At 36.4% G+C, this 24114-nt stretch overlaps 2 protein-coding genes across 5 annotated transcripts in view; one reads left to right on the top strand and one right to left on the bottom strand.

The window, feature by feature from the left end:
• LOC100313633 (hippocalcin-like protein) overlaps positions 1-6380 on the top strand; it is a 128619-nt gene extending 122239 nt beyond the window's left edge. For 3 of the 4 annotated variants that reach the window (XM_085492647.1, XM_085492646.1, XM_085492648.1), the window contains one exon: positions 2186-6380. In XM_085492647.1, coding sequence (XP_085348773.1) covers positions 2186-2392 — 207 coding nt within the window. In that variant the 3' untranslated portion in view covers positions 2393-6380. The remainder of the gene's footprint in view (positions 1-2185) is intronic. The other variant, NM_001168094.1, reaches the window with a different exon arrangement.
• Positions 5273-23428, bottom strand: LOC100375349 (transforming growth factor-beta-induced protein ig-h3-like). The gene is made up of 13 exons (XM_006811375.3): positions 22743-23428; positions 22051-22284; positions 21620-21714; positions 20879-21036; positions 18892-19074; positions 17766-17916; positions 17453-17590; positions 14319-14531; positions 13799-13923; positions 12491-12664; positions 9538-9639; positions 8242-8479; positions 5273-7996 (listed from the first exon to the last, which is right to left on the bottom strand). Exons 1-13 carry the CDS (start codon positions 23417-23419, stop codon positions 7800-7802), a joined length of 2685 nt encoding a protein of 894 aa, XP_006811438.2. The 5' UTR covers positions 23420-23428; the 3' UTR covers positions 5273-7799.
• Between the last annotated feature and the right edge of the window lie 686 nt (positions 23429-24114).

The following is a 24114-nucleotide window of genomic DNA, read 5'->3' as shown; positions in this document are numbered from 1 at the left end:
AAATATCATAAACATTTTGTGATCTGATCCAATACAAGACTTATTGGTTGTTATTTTGGTCATGCTAAAAAATCATAGATAATGTGCCTACATCTGTTTCTAGTGTAACCACTGAATCAGTTTGTTCCTTATGGCTACAATAAATGTCAGGTTGTAGATGTTTTTTTACTTTGTTGGTCTCTGTTCAGACACAGTGCAAAATTGAGGACTTACAGATTGACCAGCATGTATGCGTATGTTCATATCAAGCTGTATCTCACATATGCTTGGGCTAATTAAGTTCAAATTTCACACATGTATCAAGAAATATGCACATGCATTTGTTTCATTATTCGATTCAAGATGGCCGAATTGCAGTCATTTTCAGGAGAAAATGGCTGACTGATGTCCATTTTTATTTCATTATGTTCAAGACCATAATATCAATTCAATATGGCTGACTGATGGCCATTTTTATTTCATTATGTTCAAGGCCATAATATCAATTCAATATGGCTAACTGATGGCCATTTTTATTTCATTATGTTCAAGGCCATAATATCAATTTAATATGGCTGACTGATGGCCATTTTTATTTCATTATGTTCAAGGCCATAATATCAATTCAATATGGCTAACTGATAGCCATTTTTATTTCATTATGTTCAAGACCATAATATCAATTCAATATGGCTGACTGATGGCCATTTTTATTTCATAATGTTCAAGGCCATAATATCAATTCAATATGGCTGACTGATGGCCATTTTTATTTCATTATGTTCAAGGCCATAATATCAATTCAATATGGCTGACTGATGGCCATTTTTATTTCATTATGTTCAAGACCATAATATCAATTCAATATGGCTGACTGATGGCCATTTTTATTTCATTATGTTCAAGGCCATAATATCAATTCAATATGGCTGACTGATGGCCATTTTTATTTCATTATGTTCAAGGCCATAATATCAATTTAATATGGCTGACTGATGGCCATTTTTATTTCATTATGTTCAAGGCCATAATATCAATTCAATATGGCTAACTGATGGCCATTTTTATTTCATTATGTTCAAGACCATAATATCAATTCAATATGGCTGACTGATGGCCATTTTTATTTCATAATGTTCAAGGCCATAATATCAATTCAATATGGCTAACTGATGGCCATTTTTATTTCATTATGTTCAAGGCCATAATATCAATTCAATATGGCTGACTGATGGCCATTTTTATTTCATTATGTTCAAGGCCATAATATCAATTCAATATGGCTGACTGATGGCCATTTTTATTTCATTATGTTCAAGACCATAATATCAATTCAATATGGCTGACTGATGGCCATTTTTATTTCATTATGTTCAAGGCCATAATATCAATTCAATATGGCTGACTGATGGCCATTTCTATTTCATTATGTTCAAGGCCATAATATCAATTCAATATGGCTGACTGATGGCCATTTTTATTTCATTATGTTCAAGACCATAATATCAATTCAATATGGCTGACTGATGGCCATTTTTATTTCATTATGTTCAAGACCATAATATCAATTCAATATGGCTGACTGATGGCCATTTTTATTTCATTATGTTCAAGGCCATAATATCAATTCAATATGGCTGACTGGTGGCTATTTTTATTTCATTACGTTCAAGACCGTTATATCAATTCAATATGGTCATTTTTATTTTATTATATCTTGGGCCAAAGTTCAGTAAATACCCTTATACTTATGATTATTATCAGAGGCACATTACTTGGGGTTTGCAACTACGGTGACATGATACCAAGATCCCGTTACAATCTCGCGCTCGCATAAGCGTTCCAACTCAGAAAAATGCGAATGCGCATGCCCGAGGTAACTAGGATACTGGGATGTCCAGGTGAATCAAAATAGCTGCTCACAATATGACGGATTACGATAACTATATTTTTTGTATATTTTCGATGTATTACATTTTTTCACTATAAATGTGGTAATACGTGTTTTATTGTTTTATTACAAACCGCCTATGTCATGTCAGAAGGTAGTAGCATCAGTCTCGCTAACTACGAGATGAGACTTGAATGGGATCTTGACATGATGTCATCATACAGTACTATGTGCGTTGCAAACCCCAAGTAATGTACCTCTGTTATTATTTATTATTTATATTATCACTGATATTGTTTTTTTTTGCTACTATAGGCTATTTATAAGATGGTAGGAACTGTAATGAAAATGCCAGAAGATGAATCCACTCCAGAGAAGAGAACAGATAAGATATTTCGGCAAATGGACAAGAACTCGGATGGAAAACTGTCACTGGAAGAATTTATTAGTGGAGCAAAAAATGACCCTTCCATAGTTAGATTACTGCAATGTGACCCAAGTGGGGGTACACAGTTCATGTGAGGTCAAGGGTCATCTAGGGGTCAGGACTTTTCAATGCTACTTAGTATTGTAGCATGGGCAGTTTTGAAAAGTGGATATCATGCAAGTCGCAAAAAGTCGCATAACTTAGATCAAAGGTCAAACGTCAAACTTCACATGAGATGTGGTAGGGTTGTAGAATGGAACAAGATATCAAGCTGAAGGGTAATTTTTGTGAATATTTAAGATGTATTATATTTCTGGAGTACTCTTTGCATTGTTACTATATACCAAATTTACAATCTTATCATTCCGACGTTATCCTCTAAAATTGTCATTTCATGACCCCTATATTTTGTATCTTATGCGCTTTTTGTCTTAGCTATTAGATTGCTCTATATCTTTCTCTTGTATGTGGTCTTGTGTTTTACAAGTATTTGTTTTTGTGTTCACGTCTCTCATTTATTGTGCACCCTATGCTTCTCACAAAAATGGTCTCTTCCACAACCTTCCTGGATATTGTCCGATTTCAAAGACTGAAACCACAAATTAAGTACTTTTTTTTCCTGATCAATAATATTTGTTTGCTGGAGTATAAATCTTTAGTACCATTAAGTTATTGGTCAGTAAAGCATTTCTATATATGGACACTAGAGGGCACTGCCTATAAAATCTCTCCATCTGGACACTAGAGGGCATTGCTTATAAAATCTTTTTGTTTGGTCACTGAAGGGCACTATTAATAACATCTCCATCTGGTCACCAGAGGGCACTGCCTATAAAATCTCTCCATCTGGTCAATAGAGGGCACTCATTTTTTTCCACTCAGATACTACCGCCCCCGGTAGATGGCACTGTTACCATTTCTGTATCTGGTCATTAGAGGGCACTGTTGATAATTTGTTGGGATACATGCATGTTTAAAGTCTCTTTATATAGGATCCCTGAAAGAATATATTATCCCGGTTTGTACATCGTATTGGCAAAATGTTATCACACTAATATATCTGTTGTAGAAACCATGAAAGGTCTTAGAAATAAATCATTGCCAGGCATTGCCCGAGTTAATTTCCCTGAGAACTCGTTTAACTTGATTCCAAATTAGCACCAATGAATTTTGCAAGTTAATGGATTAGTGATCAAACCAATACTTGTATATGCATGTAATAATAAAGGTACTTCCCTCCCCCTCCTTCTCTTCTCAGATGGCCCAGATATAGCTTATGACAAACAATGCAAGTTTGAAAATATAACAACTTGTGGGTAGATACATATTTCACACTATTATTAATGCTTCCAGGCACAAGGTCATATAGATACTGATAATTCTCTTCTTTCTTTTTTTCTAACTTTTCACTGTATGGGATGCCATGCTAGTATTTGTTGTTTTATTACATTTCTGATTTGAGACATTCAAGCGACAACTGATTTGTTTGGGTAATAGGGGAAATCGATATCCACTGTGATTACTTGCATGGCTTAAAGTGGGAGGTTCATCACCTGCGCATGCGGGAATTGAGTCCTAAGCGATGATAACAACACACGCTAAAAACGCTCATGGGTAAATGCTTGTTTGTGAAGGTGATGACTCCCTCGCTTTAATGTTGCCAGCATTAGTCTTGTTGGTTTGACTTCATCTTGTGGTTTTTGAAATATTGTTACTGTAGTGATACTGCTTCCTCTTTAAAAACTAATGAGAATGATCTTTTAAATTTTGAAAAAAAGTTAGAAATATGCATTTTCTACTGAGAGTATTATTTTAGTGTGAGACCGTACACACAGTTTAAATTAAGCAGTAGCCATTTTACTGCTAGTGCAATGCATGATGGGAGTAGTAACAGCGCCCTGTAGAATACAGAATTTACAATCTTTCACTTTAATGTTCAAGAATCCTAAAATCAAAAAAAAAAACGAATTGATTATAATTTTGCCATATAGTGTATTACCACCTGTAGAAAGTTTTGTTTGATCCTGAGAATGAAAGTGTCTTGTGCATTTGTCACATGCATTAGTACCACAGTATATTAAGTAATGAATGGTAGGCTCAACATTATTCAGGTTTACTAGAGTGATGCACGAGTGACCATTGCATTCCTTGAATTGGACTACTGTAAAATGACTAATTTTCACTGGGTTTAAATTTCGCTGATTTACCATTTCAGGCATATTCAGGCAGTTTTAAATTGACGGTTTTATCATTTAGATAATGTGTTCTATGCTAAATTACACATACACACTGAGTTTTAATTTAGCGCATTTTCATTTTAGCGAAATAAGCAAAATTAAAACCCAGTGAATAATTAACCCTATTCAGTACTTTGCATTATGAAATACCATTGGTTAATGGTAAATGACTGCTTTTTTCATTGACAACCTGTACTAGTAGTGCATGAACTTACCAGTATGTTAATGATAGATGTATGTCTATATTCAAAATATTTTAATGATGCAGTATACAAGTAACCCTACCTTTTTGTTTATGTGCATTTCTATTGGAAACATATTTCTGACACAGCAAATACAGGATACGTTTTCTTAATGGAACAGAACTGCATTCGTTTGGCAATCACTCATTTCATTCTGAAACACTATTAATTAGCCACTTTTAATTCTTTTTTCAAGTAGGACACTGGCAACCAACGTGTTCCACTGAGTAGTTGGCATTCAATCAGATATCTTAGCTAATCCCAGCAATCATTAACCAACTCGGTCATTATACAATGCACATTTGAACCATGCATTTTAACGTATTCTATATGTCACATGCGACTTCCATATCAAACAGGACACAATGTTCATGGCGGCTGCAATGTTTCAACGTGCTGAACAAAATGATTGTCATTGTATGCTTCCACATCCTCACTCCACCACAATTTTGCCTCTACCATATTTTGAACAAAGAAAGTGATTCGAACAAAAATATAAAAGTTATTTAAATGTATTTAATAAGGTACAATGTCAAACCGTGTATAATATATAATGTCTAGAAAACTATTTGTAAATGTGGCATCTGAGTATTTATATATGAACAAGCAGTTTTTTTTTCTTTTCTTTATAATTTGTTTTTGCAGAATTGGATTCACAACAAACAAAGCTTGATATTTTTTAATTTCACCAGTAAAAGTAGTTTGCAGATTTCTTTGTTCTAATTAATAGTTTAGATCTTCCAAACCAATATTGTATGTAGTGTGTCATACCAAGGTAAATGAATCTGTCTGAGACAAGCATAGCAACCGTTCTTAAGACAATCTGTCAGCCATATTAGATTCACTGCTATTTTTACATATCTATTATTCAAAGTCGGACCATCCAGCCTTCCTAGCATTGAGATTCTCTGGGTTTGCTCAGGAGTAATTTTTCTTTCAATTGACCTCTATTTTGACCTGTGAATCTTCAGCTAAATATTCTCACAATACATATAGTTTTGCTCAATCATAGTTTATGAATAATCTTCTAGAATAATTTTCCTCTTATTTCAGGTTGATATTAGATCAGTAGCCTATTTTTTAACAGAAATACATAATTATGATTCACTGGAATATGTAGCAGTTTTGTAGAAATGTACTTTTCATGTCTAGTTATACCACACTCATATGCCAAGCTATATTGTAACACAGCATAATGTATTTAATTGTAAATCAGAGGCTGCTTTCGATCAAGCCAATCCGTATCACTCACTTCTCTTTCATTTACCCTAAACAGAAATTCCAAGATGGCGGCCATTTTGACCATAAATTTGTGGAGTAAAGAAACAAAAGATATCGAGCAAACAAATAAAATGGCAGCCATCGTGATATGTGTTTACAGAATGTGAACTTGAATGAAGTGAACAAAATCAACATAATTTCCACTGTAAATACAATTTCACATTAAATTTCCTATCATGGTTAGTCAAAAGAAATTTTTACTATAATATTAAATTAGAACATGATTTATGTAGATTATTAAGATGCATGTGTCAAGGACTTGTCATTGCTCCAGTCAGTATACAGTTGCACTTTTGAATTATGATATTAAACTTTGAATTTCATTTCTTGCCTCTGTTCAATAGTTCAGTCTCACCCATTCCCACCATATGATTCTATATTTAAGTTAAAACATCTAACGATTGTGTACAATGTATATTTTTTAGAATGGACCATTAGAAACTGTTGGTGTAAAACTGTACACATTATTTTGTTTTCACTGGATGTTATTGGACTGTTTATTGGCTCAAAAAACAAATCCCACTTGTATAGGGTAGAAATGCGTTTCCACCATATTGAATTTTGCAAAGGATTATGAGTGAACAATTTAACCACAGAGGATGCTTTGGGGAGCTCATACCACTAATTGAATCTCTGTAGACGACAATGTTAACATATGACGAGATTGCTATATGAAAATGATGAATAAGTTTGAAAACATGGCTCAAAAATGGGAAATCAACATGCCAGTAATCAACCACAAGAAAAAAACTAACATGTTGGCCAGCTCAAACTCTTACAAATCGCAGGTAAACGAGACACACCTACTGTATTTGGATTGCACCTAGAGAAATCACTGGAAAAACACCAAGATTAGAACATTCAAATACATGCACATTAAACCCACAGGTACACAGTGACAGCCGCTAAGTAGTAAACAAAAGACCACATGTTGGTCTCACCTTTGACCCAGGTGATGACGCCCTCAAACAGGGAGCACCTGAAAAAAAAAATACTTAAAAAATTTCATTGGTTCTTGCAAGCAGCCATTAGTTGATTAGTAACACGAGACCTGGGGTAATTTTGCATCTTTTCCATACAGGCCTGTGCTCACCAAACTGGACGTCTTCTCATTTTCAAGCAGCATTGTTCGTTGATTTTTTTTTAATTTTTGTGCTTAGCCTGTTAAGTAAGGTAATTACACCATAAAATTCAATTTTCAACCCATAATCCGGTGGAAACACATTTTTGACCAATACATACTGTACATACGTTTTTGAGGTTAGTGGGATGGTATATTTGGATATTTGACCTTACAACTGTGCTATCATGTGCATATAAAATTTGTCGTAATGAATTAGGTGGGCATTTTCTTAACAGCCAGAACCAAACTATTGGGTGTGCATTACTCCAATGTTCTTGTAGGACAGCAGAGGTCATTCAAGCAGTGGGTCACTTGTTCTCATATTAGGTTAGCCTATTTATTTCTGCATGAAAAACAAACAATATCCTGGGCATAATAAACTCCCTATTTATTTCACAGAATTATGGAAATGTTGCGACAGATAATTATCAATAAAAAAATCTATAATATACAAAATGTTCAAAAGTCTAACAGGATTTTGATCCATTATATCAGTCTACTGCATAAATTGTATTTATCGAAAATGGGTTACACGCCCAGAGTTAATAAAATTTGCATATCAGTGGTGCTTCATTAACATAACTGCTGAAGCCTTCGTACATTTTACAAATTAAATGGGTTAATATGGGAGCTGCAACTTGTCGATGGTGTGGATGACCCCATTGGTTGCCATGGTATCAGTTGCCGTGATGAGTGCATCATTCATCATTGTTCCACGTTGACCATTCCAGAAACGAATTCGCTGGCCATTGAGGGTTGGTAAACGCAGCGGAAACCACCACGCTGATTTGGCCAGTTGACTGCTACATACAACATCTGTCATACAAATTGAAAATATTGAATTTTATTAGGATGCAAGTATGAGAAAGTCAATGTTATTGGTCAAAAGTGGTCACGTGATTGTTTGATAAATATTGATATTGGCCTCTCAGCATATTCCTTCTCTCTGATGCCATTTTGTGTGTTGCTTGCTTCTGATGTCCCAACATACGATGATAAAAAGATGTATAACACTTTTCATATGTTTAATTTTGTTTTTAACTAAGACATGTTCCACTCACCATCTAGAATATGGTAATTTATCACATCAGTGAATGCATTCTTATCATTGAAAAGGTTCTCCAAGTAATCTTGATCCAAGGATTCAAACGCTTGATTTGACGGAGCAAAAATTGTGAAAGGTCCTTCCTTTTCAAGTTTTTCCCCAATACCAATGAAATTGATTACTCTTAATAGAATAGAGAATGATGGGTCGGTTTTGATAATTTCCATTATACTGTTATATGGTGGAATCAGAACCTGAAAAAAAAAATATAAATTAAGTACTATTGATTCATTCCTGTTGAATTGTAGTGACCTAATTGCTCCTGATTGATATGATACATTTCTATCAGTATCATTATTATTATCCAAAATTTGATCCCTTTATTTTGACACATTGTATCCTTGGATATTAAACTCAACTATTTTAACTTGTACCTGTAACTCCATTGCATTAATTCCATGATATCAGACTCACCTGTTTCAGCACATACCCGAATAATCTTATGAATTACTTCATTGCATTATTTTGACACATACCTTATTAATCATATGGATTACACCATTGCTTTATTTGACATATGCCTTATTAATCATATGGATTACACCATTGCATTATTATGACACATACCTTATTAATCATACAGATTACACCATTGCATTATTTTGTCACATACCTTATTAATCATATGGATTACATCGTTGCATTATTTTGACACATACCTTATTAATCATATAGATTACACCATTGCATTATTTTGTCACATACCTTATTAATCATATGAATTACATTGTTGCATTATTTTGACATATACCTTATTAATCATATAGATTACACCATTGCATTATTTTGTCACATACCTTATTAATCATATGAATTACGCCAAAGCATCCATAGAATTAACTACTCACACACATACTTTATTATTCCCATGAATTATGCCATTGCATCCCTGGAAATCAAACTCTAGTATTTCTGCACATACCTTATTAGTCATATGAATTACGCCATTGTATCCCTGGAAATCAAACTCTAGTATTTCAGCACATACCTTATTAGTCATATGAATTACGCCATTGCATCCATGGAAATCAAACTCTACTATTTCAGCACATACCTTATTAATCATATGAATTATGCGATTGCATCCCTGGAAATCAAACTCTAGTATTTCTGCACATACCTTATTAGTCATATGAATTACGCCATTGTATCCCTTGATATCGAAATCGAGTATTTCAGCACATACCTTATTAATCATATACATTACGCCATTGCATCCCTTGATATCAAAATCGAGTATTTCAGCACATACCTTATTAATCATATGAATTACGCCATTGCATCCCTGGATATCAGCCTCAACTATGTCAGCACATTCTACAGTAAGCCTTCTTGGAGAGCTGAGTGGCAACACCTAGGAATACCAAGTTGACAAAATGGAAAAAAAAAATATTTTGTGAAAGGTTACAAAAGTTACTATGACAATTGCAATCTTATCAATTTTACGTTTGAGTGGATAAATGTTCGAGAAAGCGATTTTAAAGGGCGGTGGTCGGTGAGATATAGGTCTCATGTGAACAAAGATGGCGACTTTGACTGAGACGTTACCAAGCTTTAACTGGATAATTTCCTTGGTGATTGGAAGTTATCGGAGTAGTCATCGACGGCAGTTAGTGCATGTCGCGCCCAGGTCCAAATTCGTTCTCGTGATTTCCATTAGATCAGCGCATTGGATTGTGGAAAACTCAATGTTTGTCAACACAAATGTCGCACATGCGCGGCACGACGACCATCGCCCTTTAACGTAATAATGCACCTCACTTCATCTTTTGGATAGAGAGATTTACAGCAGAGCTAAATAATGTATGAATATAGACGTTGATATGATGGTGTTGTACGTTGAAACAAGAAATACAAAATCTCTTAGTACAACTGTGGGGTTGTACGTAACACGTGGAAAAGTATCCCGAACGATAAAGCGGCAATGCTGATTTTCACGGTCTCCTTATTAAATTTTACAATTACTGACTGCAACAATGACTCGAGAGAAAACTTGAGAGGGGTTAGATGTTATTAAATTACCAGTGACAAAGACCTGAGAGGCAGAGGGTTAAGTAAAATTTGCAAATGAAATAATCTCACATTATCTCACACATAATTATGCTCCGAGCATTATCATCATGTTATTACGAGAATACTGCGATATTATGCAGATTGGTGTGCGCTGATCATAACAACCGACGCGTAAATACAGTACCATGGTATAAACTTACAATCGACTGTAGAGGCAAATAAACAATGATTGCAATGTTAAATCACAGTCCCTCTATCTATCTAGGGACTGTGGTCAAATGTATATATTACATTTGTTTTATCAAAACTCCACCCCCTATCAAGTGCCAGTAGTCTATATTGTGTCTTACAGATGGTTGAATTGTGTGTTGTTCTCTGCCAGAAAACATTTTCACTAAATTGAATCGAACCTGGTGCTCTTGTGAATACACTGAATTCGCCGCACTTCTATCATGAAAAGTAGTCTGCAGGAGCTCCTAATATCAGCCATGATTCTATGTATTTTCAACACAGGAAATGATTCGTGTTATAGTTGGTGCATTGGACTCAGATTATAAACAATGGGCATACTTTCACACACCTTTGATTGGTACAACCGAAGACATTGTGTTTTTATTTGATTGCCGTCTTGTGTGTGTTGTGGTCCGATAACTATTTTATCACAAGTACTAGTACTCTCAATAAAGAAAGTTCTTTTCGTGGTAATTTGTCACCTCTGTGTTTTCCATTTATTAAGCAACATATCGATATACAACGAACAAACAAGTGAAAGAAAAAGAAATACTGGTTACATAATTTTAAGATGTTCAATACGGGAAAGCGTTTTCTTTAAAGCAGATGTAGCCAGATTTGTCCGGCACCCTGTCCTTGTTTCAATTTGTTCAGTCTATCACTGCATTTAGAAAACAGTGACCATCATCCATGTATTCTAAACCAGCATTTTATTTTGTTTGTAATTCTGAAGTGTATGCATGTAATAGTACATATAGATGTACGCGAGTCAGACCAGATTTTAGCACACCTTTGGAGCGAACTGATTCATTTCACACATCGCCACGTACATGACAATTGGTTATTTCTCGCGGCTCCCATTCTTGGGACCACGAAATAATAATTAGACGACAATGCAATAGGCTATCTTCCGCTTCGGTCGAGATCTCGCGAGTAACTATAGACGTTCACTCATTTACGTAATTATTGTTTGCAAATGACCTGACCTATCCAGAATGGAAGTAACATGTACCGAATGATAATCGTGACTGATAACAACCATGATACAAAATGTGGCCATAACACGACTCAGACCACAACAAAATCTAATCCCGATATTTCTTGGCAACAAATGCACTCAAATACTGATAGAAGGACTGTGCCAGAACTTTCACTTTCCGTCAAACATTCTCTGCCATCTCCTGCACAATACGTTGGCTCAAACTGGCGTTATAACTGTTATACTATACATATCAAATTTTATTTTCATTTTTGCTAACGCTGGAGTTTTCCATCCAAACAAACGCTTCGTGGAGAGCAGATACTGTCCCCGGATACTGTCAGTGCATACGTTCAGAAATGACGTTACAGATCTCGCCATTGAGAGCAGCGGCTTGCCACCAGCTTAATAACCCATTTTCAAACCCGTGTTATGGAGCAATCAAAGATACATAAGATCTATTTTTTATTATATTTTTAAATTATCTTGGCAAAAACATGATAAGATTGATGTTATACAGTTGTAGGTATGATTTTAGTATTACCAAAGGTACATTACTTAGAGTTTGCAACGCGCATAGTAATGTATGGTGACATCATGCCAAGATCCCATTCAAGGGTCATCTCGTAGATAGTGAGACTGATACTACGACCTTCTGACATGACATATACTAGTATCAATGTTCGAGGGTTTTAATAAAACACGTCTCACCACTATCATAGTGGAAAAATGTAATACATCGAAAATGTACAGAAAATATAGTTCTCGTAATCCGTCTTATCATGTGCAACTATTCTGATCCATCCCAGTATCATAGTTACCTTGGGCATTTGCATTTGCATTGTTCTGGGTTGGGAATGCTTATGCGAGAGCGAGATTGAAATGGGATCTTGGTATCACGTCACGCTATTTGCAAACCCCAAATAATGTACCTTTGGTATTAATAATAGTTTTTATTATTTTTTGATGGAATTATACTTACGTTCGAGCAAGTACCAATTCTCATGGTCTCTCCATTGGATGTAGTTATTTCTTCGTTTATGCGCTCTCCAATATCACTGTATGTCATGGATTGGTCGGCTATGATGTGATACATCAAAATATGACGTAATCGTCCACTGTCTTGTAGCGTTTCAAACATTTCCTCAGGTAAATCCTGCATACATCATGATAAACAAAGAAAGGTATTATTTTATGCGCATGCGCAGGGAAATTCTCCATCATAAATACGTAGTTGAGGGGGGCAATGATAGATATTTTCCACGAACGAAAACTCTTAAGCTATTTTTTCACACAAAAGACTGACTTCGAACTCTCGATATAATTATCAGGTTTATCAAGACTTCATAATCAGTGTACTACGTTTGGTGTAAGTAACTTTAAGACTGAAGGTGAAAGTTTCGATGAACCAGGCGATGTTATTAAATTGCTGGTCGAACCAATCACAGAGCAGTTTGTCAACGATCAAATTGTATATATACTTCGATTCAATTGGAGCAGAGCGAGCTGATATTGTTACGAAATGTGTAATTTACGTATACAATTGACATAGATGACGGACACATACTAAACAATAATTTCATCTGAAAATATATAATTATAGGCAACTGTATGTAGGTATAATGTATGAGTAAGGTGTATTCAGGTCGGTTCGGCTTCGCTGACTAGAGATACAGTGAAAATCGATTCATCTCGTCATTAAAACATGAGCAGAACGCAACATTTTGTTTTTGTTTGTGATTTACAGAAATAATAATTGGAAGTAAAGTAAAAGTACAGCCGGTATGATATTGCATCTATAGGTCCATCGTCAAAAAAGTGGCAAGTTTATCATCACCAGGCGATGTCTAGTATGACCTCTTACATTTAGAATTATCAACATCAGCCATGTTTATAATCAGCTTGACGCGAGAGAGCCTAATTTACATGCAACATTCCACATTATATTTTAATAGAATTATAGAGGGCGCAGTTAACTATGACCGTTCGGTAATAATCGGTAGTGCGTGTTGTCAATTCATGGCTCATTTAAAGCGGGAGGTTCGTCACCTGCGCACGCGCGGGAATTGAGTCCCAAGTTGATTGAGTCCCAAGCGCAAAGATTCATGGGTAGACGCTTGTTTGTAAACAATGACACGCTATGGCCATCGGACGCATGCGCAGGTGACGACTCCCCCGCTTTAATTAAAATACAAACGGCATCACTACCCGGTTGTCCAACTGCCCTGATTTTCGCTGTAGAATAAACCCGTAAAACAACTAGATCTTTCGATAAATTGTATTGGGTTACCTGAATCGCCTCGTCAGTTGGTACAAAGAATGTAACATCTTTTGTATCTCTCAAGTACAGCCCGAGTTCAGATTTGTCAACCATCCGTTTAACCTCACCATTAAGTAAGTCCATTAGTGAGAAGGCTGAAAGCAAAATAGGAGGCACATTTTGTAGAATAGTGTGATGTAAACTGGCTCCATCCCTATATGTTGTTACTTTTCATCCCGTATTTACTATACTAGTGATGTCTTTACTGCTTTCAAGCGTATGTTTTCGTTGTTAGCACAAGCAATTGTTTAAAATTTCAATATGACCGTTACATAACTTGTGTGAGTTATTCTTTGTGCACCAATGCCAGCTCTTTAAAAAATAACATAACTTGTTGAAGAATTGTAAATAACCAAGTCACATTTTTTTCGACTGCGCTCAAACACAATCGTGATTGGTGACCATGACAATCACGCTTGGACCGTGATTGTCGTGATTGTAGATGGCAGACAGACTTTTTTAAGTCTAGAAAAATAGATTTATTTCTTACCTTCTTGGGGTATCATAACTTCATCGATGATGTGGATAACGCCGTTGGTTGCTATGACATCGGTATTAACAATCTGGGCGTTGTTTACAAACAGTTTGTCGTCTTCGGTTCTGGAGATGTTCAGTACTGTTTCCAGCAAGGTTCGCACAATATGCTCACCTGTGATTGCCGAAGAACATATAGTGTGGGGTATCACGTGGTTTTGTACCAGTCCTGTCGAATCGTGTAAAAAAAAGAGTTACAAAACAAGAAGTATAACCATGGTATTTATAGTCGAGATATCAAAGAAAATGGTTTCTTCAAGTTGACTATTGGTATTTATCAAAGAATTGGTAGTTAACAGGAATTGATTTTAAATGAGTAAAATGTGTGAAATCCAAAAGCAAGAGATGAGGATAACTTCAATAGGTTCCGTTCCTATGAATAGTGCCCTCTGTCGACCAAGTGATGTAAATTAGTGGTCGCCCGTCAATAAAAACAATGCAGCTTTTGTAGATTTGCAATAGTCTAAATGACGAATAGAATAGATCTTGAAACTTGAAAAATCAATGAATAATAGACTAGTCAATCGGTCTGAAGGGCTGTGGGTGGGCCTTATGTACGGGCCAGTCTGTGTATGCGTGTTCCCATGGTGATGTACTGAAGTCATGGAGACAGCAAATCAGTGATGACACAGAATTCTGTGCCGTTTACGTATTTACGTAGCGATTCACCGTTCAATTATTGAGAGCACTGAGAACGACACTCGAAATAGCTGGAATAGCTAAATGACGAACTAATTCATAACCAAACACAATTGTCAATTTGATTGACAACGCACCATCGATAGCGGGCGCAACTTATTAGAAAGTTGTATTGGATGCAAATCATATTGAATCACGAATCGCTTTTACAGTATATGTGCAGTTTGAGATATCACAAAACAAATATATCTTCCAAATAACAAATTCAAAGAAACTGAGTTGGGAAAAATAGCGGCCGTTTAGAATTATAATTGATGAGATATCTTGGATTTGTGGATTGTGACAATTGTGATCTCAATTAATCTTTGAAAATTGTGACTGCCATAATTAATATGCAGCGACAATATTCAGGAGAGGTCACCAGCTGATCGTCAAGCTCATGATAATGTAATTATATAATGTGTCCAGTACATATTCACACAGTAAATATGTTCCTACGTGAAAGTTAATGCGAAAATACAAAATTGAAGGTCATTGGCCAATCTGATTAAAATAAGATCCTGGTTGGCTTATTTTTTTTTATTTTTTTTTTATATAATTACAATAATTATTATTTATTTTAATTATTTACTATAACAATTATTTATTTTAATTATTTTTTGAGGTTACAATTATTTTGCTGCAAAAATGATTTTGTTCGTGAAAGCCACCGGGAGATCCCGGTGAAATAATAGACCATTTTCCGTTCACTGCGAGAATCACGCGTTATGCGTGAAATCGAACGTAAAAACAGGATAAACAAAGGTCATAGCGTCGTAGTCGCGTCAAACATCGCGTTGGATTCGACAAGCGCGAAAGTATTTCGGGGACATTTCCATGCTTAATAATGTGCTGTCCACATTTGATGATAGGCAATTTCGATTAAGTAAGGGTATTCGGAAGCAATATTCCTCTGTCGAAGATCGGCCGGTCAATGTAAGCTACGAAAGAAAGAAATTCTAGTTCAAAATCAAATCGTTCGATTTTTGCGGCGGACGTTCGACGCGCGTCTTTCATGCATCTCGCGAGATCTCGCAATTGTACGGAAAATCAATTATTGTAACGTGACGGTCAAAAAATAATTTAAATAAATAATAATTATAAACAAGCAGCCTATCGGCTGAGATAGCTCCGCTGTTAGCAATGCACATTTCAATTAAAGAACTGAAGACATCATTAGAAAATGAATATGTATAGTATCAAAGCAGTTACAGTTTTTAACAAGAAGTCGAAAATATCACTTTCTACCAAAAATGACAAAAATATTCACCAAAATTAGAGAATTGAAGATATCATCACGAAATGAACAAATCTGAGAAAGGTCTACATGTAGTATCTATATATGTATAAAGCAATCGGACTTACAGTTTTTAACAAGAAGTCGAAAATATCACTTTTTACCAAAAATGACAAAAATATTCACCAAAATTAGAGAATTGAAGATATCATCACAAAATGAACAAATCTGAGAAAGGTCTACATGTAGTATTTATATATGTAATATCAAAGCAATTGAACTATTGGTTTTTAACAAGAAGTCGAAAATATCACTTTTTACCAAAAATGACAAAAATATTCACCAAAATTAGAGAATTAAAGATATCATTACAAAAGGAACAAATCTGAGAGAGGTCCATATGTAGTACTTATATATGTAATATCAAAGCAATTGCACTTGCGGTTTTTAACAAGAAGTCGAAAATATCACTTTTTACTAAAAATGACAAAAATATTCACCAAAGTTAGAGAATTGAAGATATCAACATGAAATGAACAAACCTAAGAGAGGTCTACCCAAGGTACATATACACCAAGTATCAAAGCATTCAGGCTTGTAGTTTTAAAGAAGAAGTCGAAAAAGTAAAACATTGACACAGACGACGGACGACGACGACGGACTACGCCGGACGACGACGGACAATCACTCATATGATAAGCTCCGCTCGACAAAGTCGACAGCGGAGCTAAAAAAATTAAGCCAACCAGGATCTTATTTTAATCAGATTGGTCATTGGCCATCTATATGAAAACATAAGTCAATGTGGCATTTCATTACAATGTTATGGCAAAAGATAATCCACTACCGTGTGACCATTGTTTTGTGAGAATATAAAGGGCGAGTTTTACAAAAATAACTTTCCAGATGTATCATAAGTCATTTAGAAATTATGTCGAGGGACGGGGCGCTGGGAGCTACGAAACTCTCTTTGTCTTTTGTTATAAGATAATGTAACCTTGAGCATATTCCCCGTATTTTTAAGTGTGGTTATAGGACCGTTATTGCAACAAAATGCGAGCACTAAACCAAGTGATCGCCAACAATGATGATTGGGTGTAGTGAACACAACAACATTATAAAAAGACTAATACTAATTTTGTTTGAATATATAGTGTGAGTGTGAGTCTGATCACCTATTAGACATCTGTCACCATTGACGATGGAGTGAAGAAGCTCTGAATCCAAACGTTCAAAAGCACCGTCAGTCGGAGCAAATAAAGTAAGCTGACTGTCTTCGTTCAACGAGTCGTACAAACTGCTCCTCTCAATTACTGAAACAAAATAATAAATACAAACCTATTTTTTAAATTGATCATCATATACAGTGTGCACTCATTTATAAGTGCGAACGTGCGTATAGTCGAACACATAAGTGCATATATTGAAACCAACATATATATATATAATATAATAATATATAATTTGATATTTGTTCTTGTCACTTACCATTTCTCAATATATCAAACCCTGGAAGCGATGCGATTGTCTCTGCGACGCTCTTCGTTGCGGGCGTGATAACTTTGTCAACTACGTGGATTACACCATTAGTGGCAAACTGGTTGGCTTTCACCATACGTGCACAATTTGCCGTCACAATCTGTCAAAACGAAATACAACATTTTATATATTGAGTCGTATAGTGCATGGTTGTATATCAAATTCAGTGGCGGAACCAGAAATTAGGTAATGGGGCGCTCCTATTGACGTGGGCTGGGTTTGTCAATGAATTGATTTGTATTTTTTTTTTTTTGCTGGCTGAAGGGGGGGGGGGGGGGGGCTAAATCCGCGCGTGAAATTACCGGTACTTTCTCCAGTCATAGGTTGCGCCCTCTGTCGATTGTTATAGATCCAAGAATCACAATGCCGCTAAAAAATGGCGCAGCACATCCGGATGTCCGCCCCCGAGAATACGTGCTATACAATATTCATAATTAGTTGATTCTGTTTATACTTTACACATGGTCCGAAAACTTGAGCACATGATATGACTCACGTCTGTGTCCGTGCGACCTTCCCCCAGCGGTGTTTGTAATAATAATAATTATCATAATAATAATCTTTATTGAAACCGTATTCCGGAGTGTGATCTTAGTTGAAAATACAATAAAAAAAAAAAAAACACAAGACATTCATAGACATTTGGATAAAGAAAAGAAGAAAAAAAATTAAATTATTCGGTGGTTGGTTGAGGCATCTGCCATTTTAAGATTTTGTGGATGAATTTTCCTAGTTCAATGATTGTTTTGTCATTTTTACCTTTCAGTATATTTGTATATAAGTTTTTCGTCATCCGCCCCAAGTTACTTTTATTGTATTTAATATTGTACATCATGATTTCTCGTTCCTTTTTGTATAAATTACAATTGAGAAGAAAATGTTTTTCGTTTCAATTTCCTGTTCGTCACAAACTGGGCAAATTCTGTCCTCCGCTAAAATGTTATTATATCTGCCCCTTTCGATTTGAAGGGTATGATTTGTAATACTAATAAACGTTATTGCACATGAATAATCATTCTGAGGGGTCCTGACCCCCTAGAAACGCACTCTAAATCCACCGACGTTGTTTACTTACCAGTTCAGGTCCACTGTCCGGATAGTAGTTTATACGTATTTTGTCGCCGTCTATATTTTCAATCACTTCTTCGTCTTCCATTTGGCTGGTTCGCACAATACCGGGCACGATGTGACTTCTCAGTGTTCGCTGAACCATCTGAAGTTGTATATCACTGAACAGATCATTAACGTCAATGTCACCCTGCAGATTGAAGTTACAGATTTCTTGTCTATTTAAAAGCAAATGTTTCGATTACGTATCCCTCGTGAATTTGTGAATAACTTTTAAAAAACATTTTGCGGTATTTGTACACTTTAGCATTTACCTGAAAGGGCCGTGATGTGTTAGATAGATAGGTGGAGATATGCTTTATGATTATATATCCCACATATGTAGAATAAACAATATGGTAGATTGGAAGACGTACTCTGACGCCGAAATCCTCAAATAAATATTAGTGACTCTCAACATTAGTGACAATTAAATATTTACACTCGGCCATCTTGAATTGGATCATGAGACATGATACAAAGTAGAGCCAGTTTATTTTTGTGATTCCTTCCATTATTCTGTTTGGCCACCTATTTTGGGGGCCTATCATATAGCTAATTTGAATGAAATATGTTTATGTTGATTTGGATAAATTTAGGCCGCCATCCGACCATCTTAAATAGGATCTTGAAACAAATGCATGTCCTTATGTGTGAGATAATGCGTGATGTATGTGTAAGTTTGAATGTGGAGAGATAAGACTCTAGAACTATATTTGTTAAAACAAAATGGCCACCAGTCGGCCGTTTTCAATCCGATTTGAAAAAATGACGGCATCAAGGAACCAATGTGTTCAATGGACATATCAAGTTTGAATGAAACATGTCAAGGCACGACAGAGATCCTATTCAGGAATGGCAGAAATGTTTGATTTTGATGAATTGTTAGCACGAAAATGGCCGCCATTCGGCCATATTGAATTGGATCATGAGACAAATGCATGATTATGTATGACACGATGTGTGATGTATGTGTCAAGTTTGAATGCGATTGGATCGGATTGGATCATGAAACAAATTTGTGTGCATATTTATGATAAGTTATGTAATGTATGTGTAAAGCTTTAATGAAATCAGCCCAGTTGAGGCATGCCTTAGATATAGGAGCGAACGGACGGACTAACGAATTAAAAGTCTTCATTTTCGGACTACGACAACTAAATATACTATAATAATTCTGATGCCAGTTGAGATGTGGTTAATAACGTATGTCTACTGCTTGCGATAGATACTTGGCATGTGATTTATGCAAATACTAATTGTGTGTGTACGTTCAACCCTGGGGTTCAACCGCTGGAATTTATCAGATGACAGTATAACCAGGACAGAAAACAAGGGTCATTTGAGGTGATTGAAGTGTATATTACAATACAGTGACTGGAGTGTTAAACTCTGTGTCACCACAAGTAGTGCCATGTCTTGTTTTCATAGGCCTTGGCCGTATGGCATTTAATCTGTGTTAATCGGTAAAGCACAATTGATTCAATAACATATACATTAGCCACCATATACACACCCTCAATCACAGGCTGCATCTCGATTCTAGTTCATTGTCACTTTCTTCTCACAAAAAATACATGGCAAACACTTCTCCAGCTTGTTATAACTCATAACATAGCAACAAGTAGCAACAATTGTGTCTGTTATCATAAAACAATAACACTTCCACTGTTAGGACAATCTATTGGCAGTCACATCGCCTAGGATTGTAGCAAGGCTGTTCAGTTATACGCGTGATTATAGATTCAGACACGTCAATGTACCGCGGAAATTGTCATAATCGAACAACAGCTTTCTGGATCAGGAACGTTTTCATCTTGCCCATATCTCGCTGGGAACTCGAATATCGATGGTTGAATAACTTTGGATAACATTTCATTATCATTTCACTGATTCGACATAAAGCAACCGATAGATCGGGAAAGAAGCCAAATACCAAATAGTTTTCCACTTACCAATGCAAGATCATCGATGGCCCCATTTTCGGGCACAAATATCGTGTAATTGTTTCCATCGTTAAGGAGTTCATTGACACCAGTACCGTCAATAAAATCCGCGAAGTCATTGACTTGGATAGTTATCAGTGCATCGGTCAGCGGTTGGAGGTCGTATTCTAAACAATAATAAAATACAGTGTATAATACTACTTATATAGTATATTGCAATATGGAAGACAATTTGAGAACCAAATTGCATTTATGATTTTCCGTACCTTCTTTTGCAGCATTGTATTCGTATTCGTATTCGTATTCGTATTCGTATTCGATGAAATAAAATAAAATATTATGGGAGTGTATAAATGGCGAAAGCCAGGGTTACTGCGATTTAAAACCGGCTTTCGCGTTAACACTGATTAACACTCAAGTATTTTATTGAAAAAACACACACCAAACAATAAACATGAGACTGTATGTAAGTATAATATTTCATCGAACGTTTTAGAGTATTGAAAGAACATTAATTTATGATAAATGTCAAAGACAATGTCTTCATCAATATATATTATCAAACATTAATATTAAAAATACGCCTCATCCATAATACTTCTTTAAAAAAATGGCATTTGTTTTTACTTTGCAGTAAGAATAGCTGTTCCATGCGAAAAAGCGCGCTCTCTGTAGTTTATGAGTAACGTATAACTGCGATATACCGGAACCATGTTCAACTACTAATAAATGTGACTGTGCTGTACTCACTGTAGGGGCATCCGGCGAGGCCTTCTTTACGTCCGTATCCAAAGCAGCATTCATACGTCGCCGACGTGTTTCTGTTAACGCCAGGAAATCTAGTTCTAAGAATAAAATAGTGCGATCGTGTTTAATATTTAATTTTGATGAGTGAGAATTATGTAATATATGATATGTACATTGGCAGGTAAGTTGACGCCGCGCAGGCGCAGTAATCTTTTCATTATTTCATCACAGATAATGTTATTATGTTTGGTGCGAAAACCGCGGTTTTTTGCGATAAATCCTTTCACACTGTTTATATCAAGATGTATCGTCAAACACATTATTATTAAAAATACGTTATCCATATTGTATATTTAAAGTACACTCAGTCCGGTCCAGTCCAATCAAGTTTAATCCAGTTCAATCCAATACTTCTCGTACATAATTACACATACCTAGAAGTACAGCGTCTGTAATGGCCATGGTGATCAGAACATCTGGAAGAATGCCAACTTGATAGAAACGAACTCCTGCGTGCACGTGTACCGTACTGCATCATGGTTCGTGGCATAGTTTCTATGTCAATGCCTAGATGATGCATGATGGGAGCAAACACTTCACGAATCCCGTCGAACATGTCCTCAAACACAGATGATCCATTTTGACTACGTTCAATGCAGACATTCGGACTGGAAATGAACGGGGTAACAGGCTTGTCAGTGATTTAGGATAATAAATACGATGTATAATTTCATTTGATAGATGTGAAAATGAAATATTGTATATTGACAAGATAAATTTCAATCTGTTTATCCTTTTATTTTGTATTTATTTTTATTCTTGTTTTTCATTTATTTGGTTTTACTCAGCGATTTCGTATGCATCGCATACGATATATAACAAAATAAAATACTAGTAATGGAATAACGATGTATAATGTATTCTCTGTGTCTTTGGTTGAACCAAAATAATTAATTGCAATGAATTACCGTGAATTTCACATAGACCTGAATGTTTCTGAATCGAGGACAGGTCATCATGAAAATGGCACAGACATATTCGAAGATGCTCCAAGGTTATTCCACGGTGGGTCTATAGAAACATTTCATTTCCGTTTGATTTCATTATAAATTTGAAATAGACTTACCCATCCCACCACTGTTGCGGCATTGAGCTTGGTCTTGAAAAAATGCCCCGTCCCCGATGTCCAGGGCCCATACGATGATGACGTGATCTGCCTAGTCTCGCTCCTGGTGCCTGAGCTTGCCAGTCCGATTCGGGGTCGGCGACCTGAGAGTCGTCACTTAACCATGACAAATCGTCGCCCCAGTCAGTTGTCCCCCATTGTTCATTCCTCATGCATGGTCCGCCGCCCCAACATGGGAAATGCCTTGTCCACGTACTGTCCCAGTCAGAAGCACCTGACCCTCGTCGTATTCCGCTTGTCCAAGATGCGTCCGTGCCGTCAGTGTCCCACCATGGCCTTCTAGCGACTGACCCCTCGTCGTCAGTGGCCCACCATGGCCTTCTAGCGATTGACTCCGCGTCGTCAGTGGCCCACCATGGTATTCCACCCATCCCGACTCCATAGCCACGGTGACCTCCGTAGCCACGATGACCTCCGTAGCCACCCCAGTTATTAGCGTCCCACCATGGCATTCTAGCGGTTGACTCCGCGTCGTCAGTGGCCCACCACGGCATTCCACCCATCCCGATTCCGTGGCCACCCCTGTAATGTCGGTCCATGCCACCATGGTACCAGCCACGCTGGGCCGCGGCGTAGCTTAAAAAAATCACGAAACACAGAGCAAGCAACTTCATCATCAGATTACTAGTACTAACTGATCAAGGCTGCTATTTTTTCACTTGATGACGTCTAAAACAATTTTGAACAACAGACCAATCGCGTCTCTTTGCTATTTCATCAGTATTGTGTTTTATCTCTTGGCAAACACGTTATCTGATCGTACTCCGAACAGACACGAAAACATAAACAATCTAGTCAAGGTTTGCCCTATAGTCGATATATGAACAACCTTTCATTTACATAATTGCATGCAAGTCAGTCAGTACTAGCCATCAAATGGGATAAACATCCCGATTGTCGCTTTTCATAGTGCAGTATTTCAGTTCAATTTGAATGAAAAAATAAACGAACTTATGGAGCGTTCTGCAGAGCGTTGTTTACCGACACGACCCGACGAAATTTCAAATGTTGCGAGACTTCCCCCAGTCGCATTAGGCACTCTGGGGCTCAGCAGCTGAACTTTGTGTTTGTCAACCGTTGAGGGACAGTGGTTTGGCACATAGTGTTGACATGTTACGACAACCTGAACAGATTTGACCAAGGCCCCTATACAGACATAGAGGGACGGTTATTTGACCACGAACTCAAGTCTATTTCTGCGCCTTGTTTCACTACCAACAACAAAAAGCCATCAACATTTTTGCAAGTCACACACCAAATCATCTCACATCGAAACAAAGAAGGACCTACACGTTGAACTAAATAACAGTGA

This window comes from Saccoglossus kowalevskii, chromosome 18 (assembly GCF_978046115.1).
Source record: "Saccoglossus kowalevskii chromosome 18, keSacKowa6.1, whole genome shotgun sequence".
Lineage (NCBI taxonomy): Eukaryota > Metazoa > Hemichordata > Enteropneusta > Harrimaniidae > Saccoglossus > Saccoglossus kowalevskii.
The sequence above is the reverse complement of the archived record's forward strand: the minus strand, read 5'-3'. Positions and strand labels throughout refer to the sequence as shown.

Excerpts from the sequence above, each read along its gene's own strand:
- LOC100375349 (XM_006811375.3), bottom strand. The coding sequence starts at position 23,419 with ATGATGAAGTTGCTTGCTCTGTGTTTCGTGATTTTTTTAAGCTACGCC. Across the intron at positions 17,917-18,891 it reads CGGACAGTGGACCTGAACTG|ATTGTGACGGCAAATTGTGC; the intron begins GTAAGTAAACAA and ends TCGTTTTGACAG. Across the intron at positions 12,665-13,798 it reads CAACTGACGAGGCGATTCAG|GATTTACCTGAGGAAATGTT; the intron begins GTAACCCAATAC and ends TGATGTATGCAG.